Source organism: Falco biarmicus, chromosome 8, assembly GCF_023638135.1.
Source record: "Falco biarmicus isolate bFalBia1 chromosome 8, bFalBia1.pri, whole genome shotgun sequence".
Taxonomy (NCBI): domain Eukaryota; kingdom Metazoa; phylum Chordata; class Aves; order Falconiformes; family Falconidae; genus Falco; species Falco biarmicus.
In genome coordinates, this window is record NC_079295.1 from 64,126,940 (window position 1) to 64,145,608 (window position 18,669).

At 40.6% G+C, this 18,669-nt stretch overlaps 1 protein-coding gene across 5 annotated transcripts in view; it reads right to left on the bottom strand.

The window, feature by feature from the left end:
• Window positions 1–696: 696 nt before the first annotated feature.
• P4HA2 (prolyl 4-hydroxylase subunit alpha 2) overlaps window positions 697–18,669 on the bottom strand; it is a 30,447-nt gene continuing 12,474 nt past the window's right edge. For 2 of the 5 annotated variants that reach the window (XM_056349877.1, XM_056349876.1), the window contains 11 exons: window positions 17,051–17,188; window positions 15,568–15,807; window positions 13,642–13,853; window positions 12,672–12,848; window positions 8,945–9,015; window positions 8,623–8,722; window positions 7,422–7,475; window positions 4,712–4,777; window positions 2,509–2,577; window positions 1,954–2,050; window positions 697–1,211 (listed from right to left, as the gene is read on the bottom strand). In XM_056349877.1, the coding sequence (XP_056205852.1) occupies window positions 1,141–1,211; window positions 1,954–2,050; window positions 2,509–2,577; window positions 4,712–4,777; window positions 7,422–7,475; window positions 8,623–8,722; window positions 8,945–9,015; window positions 12,672–12,848; window positions 13,642–13,853; window positions 15,568–15,807; window positions 17,051–17,188 (1,295 nt within the window). In that variant the 3' untranslated portion in view covers window positions 697–1,140. Of the gene's footprint in view, window positions 1,212–1,953; window positions 2,051–2,508; window positions 2,578–3,481; window positions 3,508–4,711; window positions 4,778–4,845; window positions 4,906–7,421; window positions 7,476–8,622; window positions 8,723–8,944; window positions 9,016–12,671; window positions 12,849–13,641; window positions 13,854–15,567; window positions 15,808–17,050; window positions 17,189–18,669 lie in introns of those variants that run through there. The other 3 variants (XM_056349880.1, XM_056349878.1, XM_056349879.1) reach the window with 3 other exon arrangements.

Consider the following 18,669-nt stretch of genomic DNA (forward strand, 5'->3'; position numbering starts at 1 on the left):
GACTTGTAATTCAGCACTGGCATCTCCTTTCTCTTGTGGACAACACTGTCCTCCATGTGTTGGCCTGGGGCCATTACACACATGCTAACAAAGCAAAAAGGCAGAAAACCTGAATCCTTGAGTTTTAAGAGCATGATTATTTCCAGCCTCTTTGAAGGGAAAGACAAACCCCCACTCCAGTCTACAAAAGTCAACTAAGATTTGCTTGCAAGACATCCTACTGACTTCATTAGGTGTTGAGCTCTGCCAAATCAGGTGTTCCTGTGGTAAAAAATGCAGTGTTGTATCAGCAGAGATGCCTACTTTTAGAATCAAGAATTGTCAAGATTGTTGAAAGTTTGCTTGTATCAAAAATATAGTGCCCCACAAGAGCAGTTACCATCACAGGGAAAGGCTCCGCCTAAGTGTAATACTACTGAGATCCCAGCTGCCATTGGCCCGAAGCGTGTAGCCTGCCTGCTCCCAGGATACACCGCAGTTTCAGCACACAAATGAAACCTTTCCAGCTTCAGCACAAGATGCAACAGTTCTCTGGTGTGCTAGAGCCCTAAATAAAACACCATCCAAAGCCATGATGCATTTTCTACAGAAAAAGGGCAACAAAGCAACAGGCTTTCATTGAAGGAAAAAGTACAGGCCCACTACTCCCTAAACCCAAGCACTGATACACCTATTAAGGACACAATAGAGAATCACTTTATGGAAAGAACATTTATTTTTGTTTCAAAACTTGTGATCCATAGAAATACAATAAAATCAACATGTACGCAACTTTTAAAAAAACTTTGGTTTAAAGAAATATGTAACATCTAAATCTTCTGAGGTACAAAAGGCACAAGACCAGGCACCCATACCAAATCACCCACAGCACTGTTTGCACCACTACTACAGTGAAAGCTGGGAGGGCAGAAGGCAGGTCAAAGGAGGGTGGCAAGGGGAACATGGAAATAACAGCAACCAAAACAGAAGTATGTGTACAATGCCATTTACTCTTTCACAGGTGTTACATATTTTGTTGTCCTTTTTTGGTAAAGTGCCAGGACTCTTGGAGAAAAGGATGGATCATTTCTTAGAAATGAACTGGAACAAACAACAATAGAAAAGGAGGCAGAGAAACAAAGGCCTGCAGCAGGCTGGGTTTCAGTCAACCTCTGTTCTCCCACAAGGTCTTAAGAATTCATTTCCTCTTTCGTGAAACCATTTGTTTGAAACTGCAGAAAAAAGGATGTGAAGTGAATTACCACGTACCCAGTGCATGTATCACCGCAACCCAGATGGCTGCTCCAAGTAAAATGTCATTTCAGTCTGATGATCCCTGTTTATACTTCTCTAACCATCCAACGGGAAAGACACAGGAAGATGCAAAGGGCTGGGGAAGAAAGCATCTTTCCAATTGCACAGTTCTGGTGCCAACAGTAACAAAGCAGTGCATTCTAGATCTGGTAACATTTATCAGTCCATATGCTCTGGCACTCCAAGGGAATGCCTTGGAGGCTGGGGAGGTGGGTATGGGAATGGATGACATGAAGCTTGAAAAGCTTTCAGTAATTAGCAGAAATTCCCAGCATCTAGATGTTCCTATCTACCTTACAAGGAACTGTCCTCGTTTTGCAGTTAAAACTATACACAAATCTTTGTAGGAAGAGACCCAATTCTAGTCAGGTGATAATTCAAGTCATCCTGATGTGGCTACACTACACAAACGCAGTGATATTCTTACATTTTGTGCTGCCATTGACAAAAATTCACTAAAAAAAGCTACAGCTGAACAATGTGGCCACTAAATGCTACATGATACTGATGGTCAGAGTTTTCATTATGGCCAAATTATTCCAGTAGTTAAAATGGAAACACCCAGGTTATTAAATGCTGTTATAAGGATTCAGTATATCACCAGCTTTGCATACACATGAACCTTCCTTCAGGTTTTGTTCCTGAAGGAGTATTACTTACCCCACTTACACCCTACTAGTACTGGACAAGCTGCATGCCTTGTTCTATAATCACCCTCGCCACTTCTGAAAAGATTGTACCAAAACACTGCTGTTCCCTGAAAAATGAAACCAGATCTGGATTAGTCAGAGCCTAGTCAATACTATTATTCAGGTTACAGTAAAGGTAGGGGAGAACACCTATGAATTCAGCTGCAGACGCTTATGAAGCACTTCAACATAGGTCACCACTGACAGCACAAAAAACCCCCCTTAGTTCCACTCCATTAATTCAACCACATTCAGAATAGTGAAGAGTTCTACCTGAACACAAGTTCTTTGTTAGTACCAGCTCTAGACAGAAGCTGATTACATTACACATTGCAAAACAAAGGAAGCAACCCTACAGTCTAACACATCAGCTGCAGCTGCCTTGATACACAGCAGCCTGTCAATCAAGCTGGACAGGACAGCACTTTGTCACATTAATGGACTTCTAAATGTATGCAGGACTGTACTGTGGAAGAGCCAGCAACAGGAGGGAGGAGAAATCAAGCAAAACACAAACAGACTTTACCTTCTTGGGCCATATTGCTGCCCCAAAATCTGGGAAAACTGTAGCTCCTCCAGCTTCTACATCACTCATCTGAGAAAACAAAGTCCACAAACTCTGTCCATTTACAATGCTTGTTGCAAATTCAATCCCACAGGCTAGAGTGCCCCAAGCCCTAACAGAGATATCTACTTGCACTTCTATGAGAGGCACTGATGAGGAAAGGATGCACTTCAACCAGCACAAACTGCAAAAGTAACAGTACCTGCTACCAAAGGCTTTTATTTCAGATGAAGGCTTTTGTTCAGCACTTGTCTGGATTATATGTAATTTATGGCACAATTAGCCATAACAAGTTGTGTACCTGCAGTGTTAATAAGTTCTCTAGAACAAGGGAGAGGACTTCAGAGTAAATCAGTTTCAAGAATTTCATTCCAGTTTATGATCCAATTAGGAAAACAAGTGTCTGTTAAACTACATGTTTCCTCAAATTGAAACCATGTCTTTGGAACTGATTTTCATAATTTAGTTTATGCATCTTGGTCAACCACTTCAAAAACTATACAACTTTTAGAAAACCTCACTTTCTGCACTGTTTCTATGCTATTCACCAGTGATGTTATGCCACTTCAAGCACTTTATGCATCTCAAGCTTTAATACAAACAGCTATGGGACTCAAAAAAAGCATCTATCTTAATGCTTTGCCCTTCTACATTGGCATGAATTTAACCCTACTGAATTCATCATTAATGATGTATTCACTATAAGTTCTAGACTTGATCCAAAACTCACCGAAGTTCCTGGAAACACCCCCATCAAACAGATAAAGTCTTTCCACCAATTTCAGTGAGTTTTTGATCAGATTCTAACTCTAAAAGAAACAAATTAATCAGATCCAGCTCCCACCAATTTAAACAGCAGAACTACTATTAATGCATTCCCCAAGTCCCCACATTCTCTATTGTAACTTGGATTTCTGTTTAAAGCAGATATTACCACTCTGGTGTCCTCTTGCTTGGTACCTACAATAAAAGGGCATAAGATGCCACAGGTGCACAGGTTTTTGCCCCTTCCAACTAGAAAGCATGTGCATGCAACTTTGCAAGTTAATACCTACATCTTAGCAACACAACCACTCTTTTTAGTAAGGGTGTTGGTACATGTATGATATGTTCTGCACAGGACATACAAGGGTAAATTGCCTTTGACCATGTACAACTGGCAGAGAATAAGGTGCTTATTGATTCTAAATTAAGGCTTGTCCAAGAGTCTGAGAAGCAAACAATACAGATTGAGACAATTAAAAATTAAAGCCTCTTTGCAGCACACTTTCACAGCTACCTATCTTATTCCAATTCTTGCTTTGGAGATTTTTCTCTCCCCTGCCATATGAAGTTGAAAGCATTTCTGGTTCTGTTCTGAGCTGCATCTCACACTCAAGATATCAGCCCAGCCATAAATGCCATAAATGCCATAAATATTTCACCACAGAATTTTAAATCTCAAGTTGCATCACTCAGAAGTTAGACCTAGAAAATTAGGAGATCCAAATTACTGATATAGTAAGCATAGGCTGATAGATAAAATACTGTCAGAAGACTACTGTGAAAGCATTAGGCCACTGTCACTGGCACTTACATTTTTGTTTCCAGTGTACATGGTCTGTAGGCTGTATAATGCATGCAAGTAATGAGTCTTTTCAATTCTGCATTTAACTCGGTTGCACCAAGTTTATTAGCTATGTCTCCTCCATTTGCTGAAGCGTCAGCTAGACCAGAATAACTCCAGCTTTGACAAACAGCTACAATGGAGGCTGACAGACCACAACATCAAGTGCTGTCAAACAGTGGTGGGAGAGCATGACTGTCTCACAGTAAGTGGCTGATAGTCAAGTTCTCAAACAACATACCACATGTGGACCCCAAGCACTCATCTTTGAGAAATAAGCCAAAATCTCCTCTCCGACCAACAGGAATCCAATGAAGTAAAAGATTTCATAGTATAGTGGCCAAAAGGGGAAGCTGGGCCCTATATTCAAGTTTTCTGCTCTGAGGTTAAATACCACCAGAATTCTATCAACTCAGACAGGACAGCACCTGATGCTGCAAGAATAATGAAATCCCTACTTCCAGATGCCAGGGAATCTCTACAAATAACCAACTGCACAAGCTGTAAACAAGATGCAGCAACAGTTACACTCAATGCATAAAGGATCATCATACTTACATAGTTTAAAAAAGTGGCCACACGATTTCCAGTCCCTAACCGCTTGAAAGCATCTGGCTCATCTTTCTATAAAATTAAATAAGAATAACTGCAAACTTCAAGCTCACAGACAGCAGACAGACAGAGGTACTTACATAGTTAAGAAACGTCGCTAGCCTATTTCCTTCCGATTTGAGTGTGCTGTCAAATGGTCGCTGTAACAAACAACAACTTTAACCCAATTTCCAAACAGGCTCACATTAGACATATATGTGTAGCTCTGCAGAGAGATCCTTAAGCCCAATTTAAAGAGTTGGAATAGGAAGGGGACAATTGATACAGGGCAACATTAAAGCCATTACAAATTGCAGCCAGGGTGCATAACTGCATGCACATAGTACTCAGATGCTAAAAAAGTAGCACTGGAGCAATTCTTCGGGCAGTGTTCTCAGGGCCTGTGGCACAGATGTTATCCAAGTAAAGTCAACAACAGGCCATTAGTGCATTGGACACTGATCCAAAGTCAAGAAATTAGGTGAATATGAAAAGCTGATCTTCAGTAGGTTTTAGATAACAGACTCTAAATGTAGTGGTGAACTCAAAGAAATACTGTCACAACAAGCAAAAATTCATCTTCTGCCAGCAGGCAAAAAAATGCAGAATAGCAGCATGAACTTCTTTCAGGTGGTTGCCTGTTTAGGACTAAGGACCACATCAAAAAGATCAAACTGTCTTTACTCTGCAGGAGACATTAAGTTTCATTTGTTGAAGTATGAGATCTGTGGTGCCAGCTTAGAAGCAGAAAGAACATCTAGAATACCAATGTGTGTCTCCTCCCTTCAAAAAGTTGCAATTAAAAGTTTTACAACCTTAACAGTCAGGAAGTAATTTCAGCCAGGAGACATTAAGGTGCACTCTTCTACAGACAACTGATAGCCTTTTAACATTCAGAGAAAAGAAGAAATCAGTATTAGAAAAAAGCAAAGAAAAAAGCCACCTTCTCTAAGACGTTAAGAATTCAATCTACTTGAAGTATATGTTGAGTAGTAGTAAAAGGTCTTTCCTGAAATGAACATAAAAATCCAAAGACTTTCGCATCTGCATACGCAAACTCAATCCAAAAGCGCCAACATAAGAGCACTAAATATAGGGGATTCCCTGGTTTCTGCAACTGCTGCCAAATTCAGGTCCAGCCATACATTTCTGAACTTCAGTAACAAAAGACTTTTCAAAATTTTGAGCAACAACTAAAATCTTTAAGTTGTAATATGCAACTATTAAAAGAATCCTTATCTGAGAAATGCAAGGGAACAAAAAGCTGCAAGGCTGGTCAGGAGATGGTAAGACACAGCCATACCTCTGTATTTTGTTACTGAAAAATCTGTGATGCACAGAGAGCCTGGAGGACCCGTCCAAAACTAGGGCAAATTCTGCAATTGCCTTGCCTTAACTAATGACTGCAGCCAAGGTTACATTCCAAGCAGAGCTCTGCCCCAGCTGCCTAATCCAAAAGTCAAGTCCACACTGGCCAATTTGATGACTAAGGTCCTTGAGTTCAAAGGCTTTGAGTAGAATTTAAGAGCATTTGCTTGATTCAGGAAACAAAGCAGTCAAAGTTAACAGGAAAACTCTTTCAACAGGCCAAAGCTAACGAATATGAGCTTCCACAGTGTTGAAATTCAGGATTTTTTTATATATATTTTAACAGTGCTAAGTTGGGTGGCCTCAATTCTGCAGTCAATTACTGGGTTGCACTCCGGCTGCAGCCATCCCTTCTACCAGGTAAAACCACTGGGACAGCCTGAATTAAGCTAGATTCCATTGAAATGCCACGGTTCTACTGGAAACCAAGACATCAGATGGATTTTATACAGGAAGTTAGCAGTCACTATAGCTCTTCAGTACGATTAGCACGTTCCTAAGCTGTTTTAGGGTAATAATTAAGAATCTGTTTCTCTCACTTGCAGCAAAGCCGAGCTGTTACCTGCCAGGTAGAGCCCTCTAGTGCCTAGCACAGATCTGGCACCCACCAGCTGCAAGTTCTGCTCACTGTAGCACTGCCCTCCCGACCGCTGACCCGACAAATCCTCTTTAGGCCCTATAGCTGCAGCCACACTAAGGGTTTTGCCAGAAGGGCTGTGTGACCCATGAAGATTTCCATAATGGCTACTTTTTCGGAGGGAGGTAGAAGGATATCTTCTCCTCAGCCAGCTCCTGCAAAGTGCTTTAAAACAGCCACCAAAGGCAGACTTGGACAACCTTGCTGAACTCAGAAGCTTAACAGAACAGCACAGACTCATGATCCCGGGCCTGCAGACCTCAGTTTCCAAATAAAGTAATGGAAAGAAAATATTCAAGTGCTGCGTGACTACCTTTTAGTGTCACAGAATCGTTTAGCTTGGAAGAGACCTTTAAGATAGAGTCCAGCTGTAAACCTAACGCTGCCAAGTCTACCACTAAGCCATGTCCTTAAGTGTCACATCTACAGGTCTCTACACTGTAGAAGGAACCAAGGTGACAAAGACAAGCAGGCAGATTTTTTCATTGTTCTATTGAACTTTCAGCATCAGAGAAGGCAGCACAAAGGCTTTTGAAAAGTCATCATCCATCCATGCAACAGGGCTATAACATTAAGCGTTTTAAAAAACAGTTTCAACAGTTTTCTGTCAAAACTAACTGTTCCCCCCTCCCCAACCCACTAAAAAAAATATAATTGAAAGTGTGATCTTACCCTAGAAAAATCAAAGTGTGGCTCATACTGCCCTCCCATTCCATAGTTGGCAACCTACAGTGTGGAAGAAGGAAGCATAAGCATCAATTGAACTGCAAGTGACCGCTGCAGAAGATAGTATTTCCTCTCAGAAATACAAAACATGGTTTAAGAAACAACACTTTGTGGCAAGATTGTTATCTATAGCACAACTGGTTTCTCTTTAGATTGCTAGAAGTGAGGTACGTGGATGAGAAACAACTTAAGTACTCTTTCCCCTTCACAGTTTAAGGGTTTCACTGAGAATATTTCTCAGTACCAAATGTTTCTCAATAGCAGCACTCTACTTATCACTACAACAGCCTGTTTAACTTGAATTAGCTGCAATAGTTTTACACACTCTTGCTCCCTCCTCTGAAGAACTGAGTGTATGTAGTTCTCCAGTATGTGTGTCCAAACTAGGAGACAGAACTAGGCTGCGTCACACATGACATCAGATAAATAGGCCTACCCAGGAACACAGAAGGCTCAAAGCAGCTTAAAAGCACTGCTCCCCTTACTTTATCTGAAGATCAGAGAACATTGTTTAGTTACTCTGAGGCTGCACTTCACAGGTCTCCCAGAACAATTCCCTGGTTTCTGCGGACAGCCAGTAATCAACAGTACTTCAAGCTCTAAAACAGGAATTCAAGGAGCATGGAGGAAAAGCAGCCATACACAGGCTAAGGTACAACTATTCTGGCAGTGCTGTACCACTTCTACTCTCCTTGCTCTCCAGAAAGGTATAGATCAAGAGTCATACAAGAATATAGCAGGACTATGAAAAATATTTGGGTCTTTGGAAGGTTCATCTAGGAAGAAAGTTCAGCTTTTGCAGACTTGAAAGTAAGTGGCAGGCATTTCTCTCAAAAAAAACTGGTAAGTCACAAATTCCTACACAAAGTTAATCTTCCATGTCTTTGATACCTCCACTCTTCTCTGCTTGGCACACAAAGGGAAAGCCATCTACCTGCCAGGTCCCTACAGCTAGCAGCAGCTGGAAACACCCCATACTCTTCATACAGGCCTTACCTACTCTGTGTGCGTAGTCAGCACACCATAGAACGAACCCCTAAGAGGGACTAGGTACAGGCCAACTTTGTTTATATCTGCATAAGCACCAGATCACCCAACCAACAGCTAATTTTACTGCTATTAAGTCTGACAAGACAGGTGTACCAACCTGCAATAGTTCAGCTGTTTTCACTGTCAACCCTGTAATCTGCTGCATTCGTTGATTCACCTTGGCCACAACAGGATCATCATCTTCCTCCAGCCATGAACTAGCGTAAGAGAAGGATTGAAACATTATTTTGGAATACCAACCACAGCACCGCATTTCCCAAGGCAGAAGGATCCTTCTGCCCCAAGACAGATAGCTAAGAGCCATTTACCATGCATTTGTTGTGCAAGCTCTTGCTACATGCAAAGCAGTTCAGCTGTAGGTAGCAGGTGACAGCTGTTAAGCACAAAAACCTTAAAGCTAAACTCTTCTCTATGCTTACCTTTTTGATACCCTGTAGCTAGCCACTGTAAGGACACCGGTTTTGGGATCACGTACTGTGGCTCGTGCCAGCTGTGTCAAAAAAATCCCAAGGGGAAAGAAACACATCAACTACAGGTTAGAAAAAATTTCCTCTCATCTTAACCAAAATCAACACCTGATCTGTCCAACTTCAGTGTATCACTGGATGAAAGTTATAGCTCCAACCTAGAGAGGTTTTTTCCTATTTCTGCTCAATACATGCAGAAACAAGTGCAATCCATCACCTGTATTTGATCCTGGAAAAAGAATTTGACTGCACAAGCCACGATATTCATTAAATCCATAAGTACTGCTTGCTAAAGAGGTTTTGAAGGTACGTTTTTTAAACAGCTGGGGTCAGTATTGGCAAGAAGTAACAACAGAAGCTCACAACATACAAAGCCCAAGGCAGAAAACTCCTGAAGGCAACTCTCAACATTACCATGCTCAGATTTTCCAGTTGGAAGATGCCTGGAACATCTAATGCACAGAGACAGTTTGAGTTGTTACACCATGAAGGTAACTTTGCAAAAGCACAGCTCACCCATACACTTTAAACAGTAAGTAACACATCACCCTTAGGTCACATCATATTTGTAGGACAATTCTGGAACTTGGCAAGACTGATTATGTTTGCTGTAGCATCAAAGCAATAGACTACTGCCAGCATAACACAAGTCACTTTGGTTTTACATTTGCAGCCGAGACCAAGAACTGCGACAGTCCTTTTGCAAACTCAGACCACATTTAAATTTAACTCCTGCAAACCACACTTTAAATCATGCCTCCTTCCTTCCACCTAACTGTAGGTCACAGAAAGCCTTTTATTTGCATTTTCTTCAGAACATGCAGTCAATTATTTCCTTCATTTTTCCTCAGTTACATCTCCAGCCAGCTTTACAATCCATGTCAGCTGTCTTGTCCCTATACAAGAGTTTTGGCACAGCTGTTGCTGTAATTCTGACTCACTGTTATTTTGTTCCAGATTTCTCCTGCATAAATCATAACAGAAGAGCTGGGCTGACTGAATGTTGTTCTTCACTCATTTAACAAAGCATAGCTTTCGTGATATAATTTAGCTTCCCAAACTTTTCATTCTGTTGCATTTTCAAGCTTGTATATGTTTGCTTGATTTCTGCACCTAGCATTTGACCTAAACAAATCGGAACTAAAATAAGGCTGGCTACATTCACATTATTACATATCTCCTCTTTCTGATAGGCAGGCTTCTTTAAGACATACAAGCTACACCTCACTTGTTATAACCAACTGACAAATGTAAGGCTTCCTCTCAGGGTGGAGAGCGCAGCCTTATAATAGTAATTTGCTGGGCTTTGAAGAATCATCATAACACACTGGACTGGTCAGAAGCTTTACCCAGTCTTCCTCTTGAGAGTCTACATTTAATTCAGCATGTAGTCCATTGGCTTTTCCTTCTGAAATTCCATATTGCTGAAACCCTATAGCAATGAGTTTGAAGATATTCATGTGTCTCCCTCCACACTTTTTTGCCTGCTCAGCCATGCCTGTATTGCAGGGAACAGCCAGAATTTTGGGAATTGGGTTCTTATACTTTCAGGGCAGACCTGTCCCAATGCTACCTACACCAATGAAGTTAAGGATTTTCTTGACCCTTCCCAGCCAGCTCTGATGTATTGCCTGAGAAGCTGGAACTACTTTTTGGAATTGGAGAACAAGTGATTGCATTTTGCAAAACAAGCATGAAAACCAACTTGAATACAGCTACTCTCAATCACATACAGATGTTGTTTCTCTACAAAAAGTATTGGCAGTGTAAACTGCAGATAATGTTAAAGTTCTTGGACCCCAAAGTAGAAATTTCTTGCAAATACATTTTAGAACAAAGGAAGTGCTCATCTTTCTGAGCCCAAAACTAACACACTACTTCAGAGTTCTGTCAAAGCTTCCATGATTGCTAACTAAAATTTCCTGGCTGAAATTAAGCTATATTTATTAAGGACCATCTCATTACAGGACTTGCTTTTCCCATTCTTTCAGTAGTACTGCAGAATTTAAAGCTATTCCTGCAGCTAAGCTATAGATTTAGAAAAAACCCCAACGAATTAAGACAATGCTTGCTTTGTGTGAAAACTTTCATCTGAAGCTTAAGACCACAATATTTACCTATTCTTACAGGAAGTGGTCCCAGTTCTACACTACATAGATTATATGAAAAATTCCTATGCTATTAGTAATATAAGCAAAACTCAGTGAGCAAGACTTAAGATTTTCAATAAATCTTTCAATAAAAAGGGAAAACACTAAAAGAAAAAATCTGTCTTATTTAGAATGTCCTTATTTTGATAAAATAGATTGTGACACACCCTATTTGAATGTTTCCATTTCATCTGAAGCTCTTGAAGTTTTACAGTATGATGTAATAGGAAAAAGTCTCCATTTATGGAGGTGAGAGTCCTCACTGAGACAGAAGTGTTCTGCCAATACTCCCATGGCTGGCTGGTAGTCATAGAAGTCCAGCTTCACAAACATCCCAAATTATTCATGTTCCTAGGAAGCATCAGTTTCTCAACCTAACTATATGTTTACATTTAGAAATACATACAGAAGGGTAATTCTTGACTGGAACTTCAATATACCACTCTTCATAGCAGTAGCTAGAGGAGTTATAAAATGAACTATTCTTCTATAAAAATAGAAGCCTTTCATTTTACATGCTTGTTAGACCTGACAAAAAAGGTGTAGCGTCTACTACTGACCTCACACTGCCACACTTTTTTGCCAGAAAGGAAACAGACAGGAAATTCCACCTCCAGAAAAAAATCAGACAGGGTAATTACTAGCTTTGCATTAGGTAGCTGCTTTTTTATTGTGTGCAGTCATTAGAATTCACACCATGGGTAACTGGTATTGCATCAAAACTAGGGTTGCTACTCAAAGCTACTGCATTTGAGTTGAATCTACACTTAGCATGCTGAAGCTGTCACATCTGTTTCTTTGCTGCCCAGACAGCTACCTAGGTGGAAAGGTCAGAGCTAAGTGCTCCAAGTACTCCATCCTTCAAGTCCCAAATAGGAAATTATTTAAGAGCACAAATGATTTCTCCACTGTGTTAACTGTATCACATTATTTCCAATGAGCCATGTACAGCCTCAGGAGAACACCAGAGTTCCACTCATGGATGCACCACAGCATCTAAAGTGCCTGCCTCTTTGCAGGTCTAGCCAACAGTTTGAAACAGCAGCAGTGGATTCCAGGTTACCTGAAGCAGGAAACCAAGCCTCTAGATATTCTTCTAGCACAACTTAAAAACCAACACATTGTTTCTTTCCACTTCTCTTTGAATTTAGGCTTTTTTTTAATTTTCATGTGAAGTTTGGCTCCATTTCAAAAGGCAGGCTTCAGGTATATTGGACATCCTACTTTATCACTGTCAGTCAGTCATCTACCTTTTCAGGTCGAGTGCCTAGTTTCCTAAAAGGTTTCTAAGCCAGTTACTGAGAACTTCACATAATTAAGTGCAACAATGCATAAATACCTTCAGGAGCCTGGGCTTTATGGTCCTACATCACCAGGCAGTTTCGAAATCGTTCCCCTTAGGCTCACAGCTGCAGTGTATCATCTGTAGTATGAAACCAGATCTTTCAAATCCTTTGCCTAGTCTTTGCTAACAGAGATTAAAGCATGGAATTAGCAGTCATTAGTGAGATGGAAGAGGGGAAACTTACCCTTGGCTTAGCTAGTTGTTTAATTTTCTCAATTTCTTCATCAGACATGACATCATAGTACCGTACAATATGAGGGCTATCCCATTCATCTTCTTCCTTAAAGGGAGCTATGAGCAAATGAGGGTTTCTATTTCCATCGTGGTACCTACAAAAGAGCCTTTTCTGCCTTCGAGGTGTCTGAAAAAATGCCAAACAAAACATTGTTTGCTTAACCACTTTTCATGAACTTAAAAACAGGCAAGACAAAAAAAGGAAAGTGAGCTTCATTCCACAAACACTGTAAAAGTCATCAGCTGACTAGCAAATTTAAGAGGTAAGCATGAGTGATTCTGCAATTTACTGCAAATAAAGAGCAACATATGCCACTCAAGATACCACTGAGCAACATCCAAAACACTAAAGTTCAGGAGAACTAAATCATAATAGGTTACAGATCAAGCAAATAATTGCACCAACAGCCACCTGTAAATAAAGTGTGGTTCTTATGATTAAGACTATGCAGATGGAATAAATGGATTCCTTTCCCTGCACTGTGAATTAAAGCCACATTTTCAAGAAGTAACAGAGACTGGCTGGTCAAAATAGTCACTGCAGCACAAGGACATGTCTAAGATGCAAAAAGGAAGGAACAACACGATTCCGTAAGTGTGGCAAAGCGTAACCAACTCTAGTGGAAAAAGCCTCCAAGTATATTTACAGCCAGCATTTGAAATGGCCGAGCAGGCAGACTGAGGAGAACCAATCAATTTTCAACCTTGAAGAGTTACAGTTGAAAGCTGGTTTTCTGTCTAGGATTAACAGCTAAAGATAGAGAGGCCAAGACAAAGTACAGATCTCAGCCTGGACAGAACTACATTTAATTTTTTCTTAAAAAAACAGTTTCACAAAGAAAAAACTTAACACGTTCCACCAAGCTTGATCACCCTTATGCAAAGGCCGCGTAGTCAAGAAACTTTTGCCTTTCTCTTACCATTTTTACCCCTTCACCTCTGCAAAGGGCCTCATAGATATCACGCTCTGGCAAGTAGTCAAGAGGCCTCTCATAGGCACCACTTTGCACCACTGGTTCTGTTGTTGTCACGGTTTTGTTTATTGACCTCTCTTTCTTCTCTTCCTCTCTCTCCTTCTCCAGCAACTTCTCAAAGTACCGCAGATTACTGCCTGCTCTCTCATGAGTACTGTCTTCATTGGGAGAAAAACAGACAGAACCAGTGAGGTATGTAATCTCAGGAACTGTTAACACAAACAGGTCTTTGTATCAGAGACAACTATAGTTCTCCCCTTCTTAAAGCACTATCAGGCAATCAAAGGCATCGGCACCGGGAAATTTCTGTCTTTGCAGAGGGAAGATAGGCATAGTGTGCAAAAGAATCTTTTCTGTAAGGATCTGTCACAAAACTTGTATTCCGGGGGTGGGGGGGAAATAACACACAAATCCAAATGGTTTTGGTCTTCACATACCTCCTTTCCTTTCAGCTTTTCTGACCAGTTCTACTTAAGATAAGCAGATCATGAAGCTCATCAGCAGAGATCAAGGTAGTCTACTTGTTGCACCCCTCCCTTCCACCATGCTCCTCATTCACACTGTGCAAGCATGCTTTAGCCAAGGACTGCAAGGGAGTCCCAGCCACAAACTTCAGTCCCAAAGACTTCCTCACAGTTGGGAAGCTCACAGGTATGCATTACCACTTTAGCAGCCCACCCACAGCATCCATCTCTAGATGTCTGTAACAGGCTTATATGGGAGGTATCCTGGATCACTACCATCATTGAACTTATTAGTGATGTATTAATCATGTTAGTTGAATCAATAATCATCATCAATAGGTCTTCACCCAGCATAACTAAGAAGGAACAATTTCCCATCACCAATGTTTCTGGACACCAGCACCTAGAAAACTTTCTTTCCCTTCTGGCCCTCCCAAACTTAACTGTGTTTATCTTACACAACTAACCCAGAAGGCCACTGAAGTAACCACTTAGTACAGCTTAGGCTAATAGTAGCCAGACGAGGAAGTTGAGCCCAGAGCAGAGAAAGCTGCTGCTCCCAGAGGGGACTGCCAAGTCTGTTCCATTGTTTGGTGCAGATAAGGATTTGGATTCTGCTGTCAGTGCTAAACCCTATTGCAGAAGGAGCTAGATTCAATACATATTCTTTTTCTTCTAGATTCTGATTTATGAATTCCAATGCCTGCAGAAATTAGACCGATACATATTTTTCAAAAGAAAGGTTTCAACCACACTCAGGATGCAACTAACATCTAAACTAAGAACCACAGCTGGTTAAGGAAAAAACACAAATACATAACACAGCAGATGTTAACTCTATGCAGGAAGTAGGCAAAGTTGGATAGAAAGCAATGTTTATTTGCTTACCCAAGAAAAAGCTAGAAACAGACCTGAGAGAAAAGGAGGTTTTAAAAAACTCAACCTGTTCTAAATATTCAAAAATAAATACTTTAAGATCTCAGGTAAGGTAGTCTTTCGGCATCAAAAAATACCTGCACTGAGGAACGAAGAGGAGTATATGAAGTCAGTAGGACTTTACAGAAGTTACAGCACACTGCCCAAGTCTGTGGTAGTCTTTATCTCCACTCGAGAAACTCAAGACTTAACCGCTACCAAACACAGTGTGTCAGTGCACTGAAGCAAAGCTCACAGGTACTGCAGTCAGACACACATTTGGTCTTTGGGTAATAACTGCATGGACTATAAGTCAGCTTGCTAAAGTTATTTCATGCATATGTAGAATAGTTGTCTTTTCCAGGACCTATTTTAAGTCACCTGGCATGATATCCTTCCAGTCAGCTCACCAATATGTATGGGCCATGACTGCTCTTGGCTCTGTTGCTGGCAATACTCCCGAGTGCTAGGATAGGGTGTCTTTTGTTCTTACCAAGGGATATCAGGCGCCTGGTAAACTCCATGGCTCTGTGTAAATCCCCAAACTGGAAAACAGCATAGCTGAGATAATCTAGGATCTCCACTTTGCTGACTGTTGTATCCTCCCCCTCATCATGTTGTTTTAAGGCTTGTTCCATCCAGAGCACTGTGTGATAGTAGTCTCCATCATTGTAAGCAGTCTTCCCCATACCAAAGCAGTCACCAACTGTCAAAGTTGATCTATATTTTGTTCCTAAAACCAAAAGGATAGCTTTAAGCAATCCACACAGAAGCATCTTTGCCTTCAAATACATGGGCGCATTGAGGAACATCTGTAAATACACATTTTCATCATCCAAAAAGGCTTCTAAAAGTCAATACTTTCACAATATTTTAGGTTCTGTACTGAACTGATCACCCTCAGAGTTAAAGATTAAATTCTATCCTAATTCTGTGCATTAATTCCTTTGGAAATTGAGACATTTAACATAGAAATTACAGCATTAAGCTATTGAGTGTTCTGTTTAGACAAAAGCTGAGCAGACTAGCAGCTTAACAGATTTTACTGAACCTACAAATTAACACCGGTAGATGATCAGAGAAGCCTGACCAAATGCAGGGCTAGCTTGTCTGCTCGTTACTGGAGATGGGTATTTGTGCGTAAGAAAGCTGATGGCTATTAATACAAACTGTGTATCCATTTGACTAACTGCACTGATTTCTGGTTGCTCCAGCTCAGCAGATACACGGGTAAGACTTTAAGTTCATTGTTAATAACCTAAATATAACTAAAACTATACAGTCAGCCGCTCTACCTACACTTCAGCAAAGCCTATTCAGCTTGTAAACAAGGTGTTGCTACCAACCATAACCTGTCTCAGTAAGCCTCTCATAAGCAGCAACAAACATTTATCAGGACTCAGCTGCCAAAACACTGAAGCATCCCAATATACTATGCACTTTCCAAAACATCTCTGTGGCAAACACTATTAATCCTCATTTCACAGATAAAGAGCAGAAGCAAAGTTATTCAACCACAGCCTCACTGGAAGACCACAACGAACAAGAACAGAGCCAAGCTTTGTAAGAGCCAGAGCAATGAATTATGGAGCAGCTCCCTCCCTTGGTTCATAAGTTATTTGGGGCAGGAAGTATCCATGGTTATCTGCTTACACAGCAACTAGCACAAGAAAGTATGTCATCCTTTGTTGTTTTGGTATACCAATCATAAAAGCCAGCATTTTCTTTTAAGTAATACTAATTTTTAAAAAACACACTACTTGAGCTGCACGCTACTGCGGACCATAGCTCTGGCTTGGGTAGGTTCTCAAAGCACTGACATAGATAATGTCCTCAAGAATTGAAGCCACACAGACACTCAGCATCACGGTTCTTCCTCGCTACGGAAAAAGAGACTTCTGGAGAGAAACACCTTCTGCAGAGAGCTTGAGGATGTTACCAGTTCCTTTTAAAGCAGGAGACCTTTGTGCACTTACCTGGTAAGTTTCCTCGAGAGAGGGTTTCAGGATCCAGTTTGTATGTGTCCTGCAGGCGCATCAGAGCCTTTGCAGCTCCAGTCTCATCTTCTTCAGTTGGAAAAAACTGACGCTGAATTGTCAGATTTGTAATAAATCCTTTGCAGTAAAAGGGGAAGATGTTACTTCCAGAGTTTAGATAAATATCAGTACCAGATTACCACAGAAAAGGAAACACCTGCTGTGTTTTGGGAATTGAGATTCAAATAATCCAGGTTTTAAGTGTCTTATTAGGCTCCCAAGTTATAAACACAATGCTTTCTGTCCCATTAAGAAATACAGCTCACAAGCAAAAGATAAAGGATAAATAACCAAAACTCTTAGCTTTCTTGTGCTACACAATTACCAAAGTACAATGTGAATCTATGATCTTCATTTTCCCGTAATCTCTTTCTAGCATGAAAGCTTAAGAGCTTTCATCAGTTCTCTGGAACTATCGAGAGACAACTGCAGATCCTCATACTGGACAATTTCAGATTCTGTACTCCAACCTGTAAAGCCACGAGAGCTTTCAGGATCTCAGCCCAAGGGACACAGACTCTGATCCAGGATCCCCTAAATAGGGCTACAGCCTTACTCACTAAGAGGCTTTTAAACTTGACAAGTAAAACCAGATGACATTTAGAAATAAAATAAGTGAACTACATAAACATATCAAGGTTACACAGCAGGTTGGTTGGGTAGAAGCAGGGCGATTAACTGAAGGAAAACCACCCAGGCATTTCCAGTCACACAGCAAGCAGAACTAGAAAAGGAAGCCTTTAGAAAAAGAATTAATGACAAAAATACTCAATAGAATTGAGTATTTTATTTCCATCTAGGATGACTATTCCAAAAGGCAATAAAAATCTTAGCTGGATAAAACTTCCAAGTACCTAAACTTTAGCATATGCAGAGTACAAAGGGAAAACATGTGTTCTGCCCGAAAACAGTCTCTTCTCCCTTACTTTCAGGAATCCAGTAAAAATAAACCTCCATTTAAAAAAACAAAACTGTGGAAGCAAATTCAGGCAGACACTTTGACAATGATGCAAAACCAAAGATTAGTACTGGAAACATTTGATTCAGAAGGCTAGGTTTACCGATAGCAATTGTGTATTATCCTGTTATCAACAGACCAACTACAACATCTGGCAACTCCAATGCTGGGGCTGATATGAATGCCTTCAACGATGCAGCATGGGTCTCATTTTGATTCTTAAGTCTTACACACTGATCAACATGGTCAAAAAAACAATGATCACGAAAATAAGCAACAGACTGGGAAAGCAGATAAGTGAGTTTTACATATAAAGGAACATAAAGCTCAAGACTAGGCATAAAACAATAGTTGTCAACATAGCCAACAACTTTAGCATATCCTATTCTCCCCTTTTTCCCTTAACAAAACAAGTACCAGCTTGAGTCCTGACTGAAATGTGTTTCAGTGGCAAGTTTCACTCACTCAGGTAATGTGTAAACAAGAGGCCAGTCATTACTTTAAGTTTCAAACAAGCTTAGCAACAATATTTAAACCACAGCCGAGTTCACAGCTTTTCAGAATATAAGCAGCAACTGTGTCATAAGGCTACCTCCTGATA